Raw genomic sequence first — 2,819 nt, forward strand, 5'->3', positions numbered from 1 at the left:
CACGCTGACGTCTCTTCCCATAAACACTAATGACAATAAGGTGAAAGTGTTCTGCTAATGACTCATAAGCGGGCCTCCAGCTAATGAACTGGGTAGTGTTTACACACGTCTCATGTGTACAAATACTATATAGATTGCGCTTTATCTTAATGTGTCAGCCAGCTGTGTATTCTCAGGCTCTCCATTGCCTGGCTACATCGCACCTATGTGGCTAGAGGAGCTCATGATGTCTAAGGAGACATTTGCCATCTTCTGAAGTGGGGGCATATAGTATGTATACATTGCATACAGTGAGGGGGGAATTTATCAAAACTGGAGCAGACAGAAACTGGAGAAGTTGCCTAGGGCAACCAATCAGCTTCTGTCTTCAGTTTGTTCAGTTGGGATTTAAAAATGAGTGATAGAAGCTGATTGGTTGCAATGCAAATCTGCTCCAGGTTTTGTCTGCTCCAGTTTTGATCAATTCCGCCCAGTATGTCTACCCGAACCAAAATGGAAACCACGTGCAGCTCTGCTCAAAACTGAATCAGAGTTGTCGGTGGAAAAATGCAGAATCGTCATCCTTATTAAAAGACAATTCCACCTTTTATATCATGTTTCATGCTGCACCCAAAATTCAGGGTGTAACCTGGTCACGTCGACATCCTCTGACCCCTATCCGCTTACCTGTATCGATGGGTTCTTCTCCCTGCACTGTAAGGCCTTATTCACACCAAATGCAGAGCAGATCCGGTCAGGTTTCTGCACACGCACGCTAGTCTTTTAGACGTGTTTTTGACGCGTTTTTGGCTAAAAAAAAAAATATATATATTTTTTACGTTTAACCAGTTGACATCTGGGGTGTTAAATCCCCTTTCCCATCCAGGCCATTTTTCAGTATTCAGCGCTGCGGTACTTTGACTGACATTTATTCCGTCATGCAGCGCTGTACGGCGGCGGCGGTGTCCTTGTGGGGAAGTTGCGGGCGTCGTGCGGTAAGTTGCCCTCTCCGCTTTGCACCAGCAGGACTAAATGTAGAGTGAGGAAGCCGATTGTTCGTTTACATGTGAAATGCTTCAAGTGTCTGGCCCATTGCACCAGCTGGCGTGGACATGCAGGAGATAAGTGAAGAGGGGAGGATGTCGTGAGATAGTTCATCTTTTTTTCCCCAAAAAGGTGAACTAACCCTTTAAGAAAACTGTATACAGTGACACATAGTACCCAAATACTGGAAAACAATATTTTTGGAGTTTACTTACACCTTAAGGCATAATTGTATTGGGTGTGTAGTACGCTATTGCTGTTTCTCTCCATTGACATATTACAACATCACTAAACCGCTCTGCAGAATGTTCAAGCTATCACGGTGGAAATAAATGCTACCATGGCAATTGTGATAAAGGAATCACACCTTCTGTTCTCACTGGAGGAGACCTTAAAAGGAATCCAGCTGTCCAGGTGCGACATAATTGAATCAAAAGCACGAGGGTTGCGTTCATAAAGAACACGAGTGCCGGAGATGTAAGTTGGGCCAGCAGAGGCTAGACGAGGCAAAAGAGACAGAGGAACTTACAAACTATGCTATTAAGTGGCCCAGACATTGTCTCCCTTATCATTTATTTCTCTGCACTTTTTGGCACCGTGGCAAACTTGGTTCTTATTTTTGCCTTTGTTAGCAATGCCATCAAAAACAGGGTCTTCCAGCCTTTGGACAGAATCATTGTGAACATGGCGGTGGTCAACCTCCTGTTGTGTTTTTACAAGGAGATCCCCGGGTTGCTTCTTTTCTTCAACGCCAAGGTTTTCGGGCCGTGGGGCTGCAAGATTCTGCTTTATTTTTATCACACCTTGTGCCTGATCAGCATTTGGTCAGTGGAGAACTTGAGCTTCCTTCACCTCCTCAAAATAAGGAGGCCTAGCCACCGCTGGTGGAAGTTCATCCATCGTCATCAAGCCCAGTACGTTAACTGGTCACTCGCCAGCTGCTGGGTCATCAGCATCATCTACCACATCCCTTATCTCCTGTACATAGAGTCAATAAATGTTCGTAATAAGAGCAACTCCATGATGACAAGCACCAACTGCATTGGGCCATCACAAAACAGACTGGTGAGGATTCTGACTTACGTCACGGTGAGTGTGGACTTCTTGCTCATCGTCCTTGTCATTCTCTTGAATGGCTTTACGATTGACCTTATCTGTAGACATCGGAGGCAAGTGAGGGACTCGATGGCCATCAGCCGTGGCTGGAACAAGCATACAGCCCAGGCCACAAAGATACTGTTGTCTCTTCTATCTCTCTATGTCGTCTGTTGGATTTCCAGTGACACGGTTTGGCTGCTGATCGTCTCTGGGGTGATGGAAAATGAATATGAAGGCACCATGCTCTCCGCTTCATATGGGATTTTGTCCTCTATTTACTACTCCGTCAGCTCGTGTATTATGGTCTTCGGCTACAGGCAAGTGAAGGACTATTTAGTGGAGGCCGGTAACTGCTGCCGCCTTGCAGGGATACCGACAACTGTGCAAAGTATCCAGCAGCAGTAACATACATGTCAATGTCCATGATAACATGTTTAGGCCAATTCTTTTTTTTTATGAAAATGGTTCAATAAACGTGGATTTTAAAAACCTGATACTGTCCCTGAGTATAGTGATGCCATGGAGGGGGATGCAATGGTAACTAAAACAATTATGGAATTTCCAAATAATGTTTTTGGGGGGATTTTTTTTAAATGTAAAGTATATTTAAACCCTGACACTGAAATTCTCCATTTGGTTCATTTTGGTCTGTTAGGTATACAGTGTATACTCAAAAGCATTTTCTTTATTTGTTCAAA

The 2,819-nt window shown here is 44.3% G+C and overlaps 1 protein-coding gene across 1 annotated transcript; it reads left to right on the top strand.

Moving 5' to 3' along the window:
• Window positions 1-1,557: 1,557 nt before the first annotated feature.
• LOC108795636 (vomeronasal type-1 receptor 105-like) lies at window positions 1,558-2,526 on the top strand. Its single transcript, XM_018566926.1, has one exon. It carries the CDS (start codon window positions 1,558-1,560, stop codon window positions 2,524-2,526), a length of 969 nt encoding a protein of 322 aa, XP_018422428.1.
• Window positions 2,527-2,819: the final 293 nt, after the last annotated feature.

Source organism: Nanorana parkeri, unplaced genomic scaffold, assembly GCF_000935625.1.
Source record: "Nanorana parkeri isolate BGI_ZX_2015 unplaced genomic scaffold, ASM93562v1 scaffold989, whole genome shotgun sequence".
NCBI classification, from domain to species: Eukaryota; Metazoa; Chordata; class Amphibia; order Anura; family Dicroglossidae; genus Nanorana; species Nanorana parkeri.

Coding starts and splice junctions, on each gene's coding strand:
- LOC108795636 (XM_018566926.1), top strand. CDS start 1,558: ATGCTATTAAGTGGCCCAGACATTGTCTCCCTTATCATTTATTTCTCT.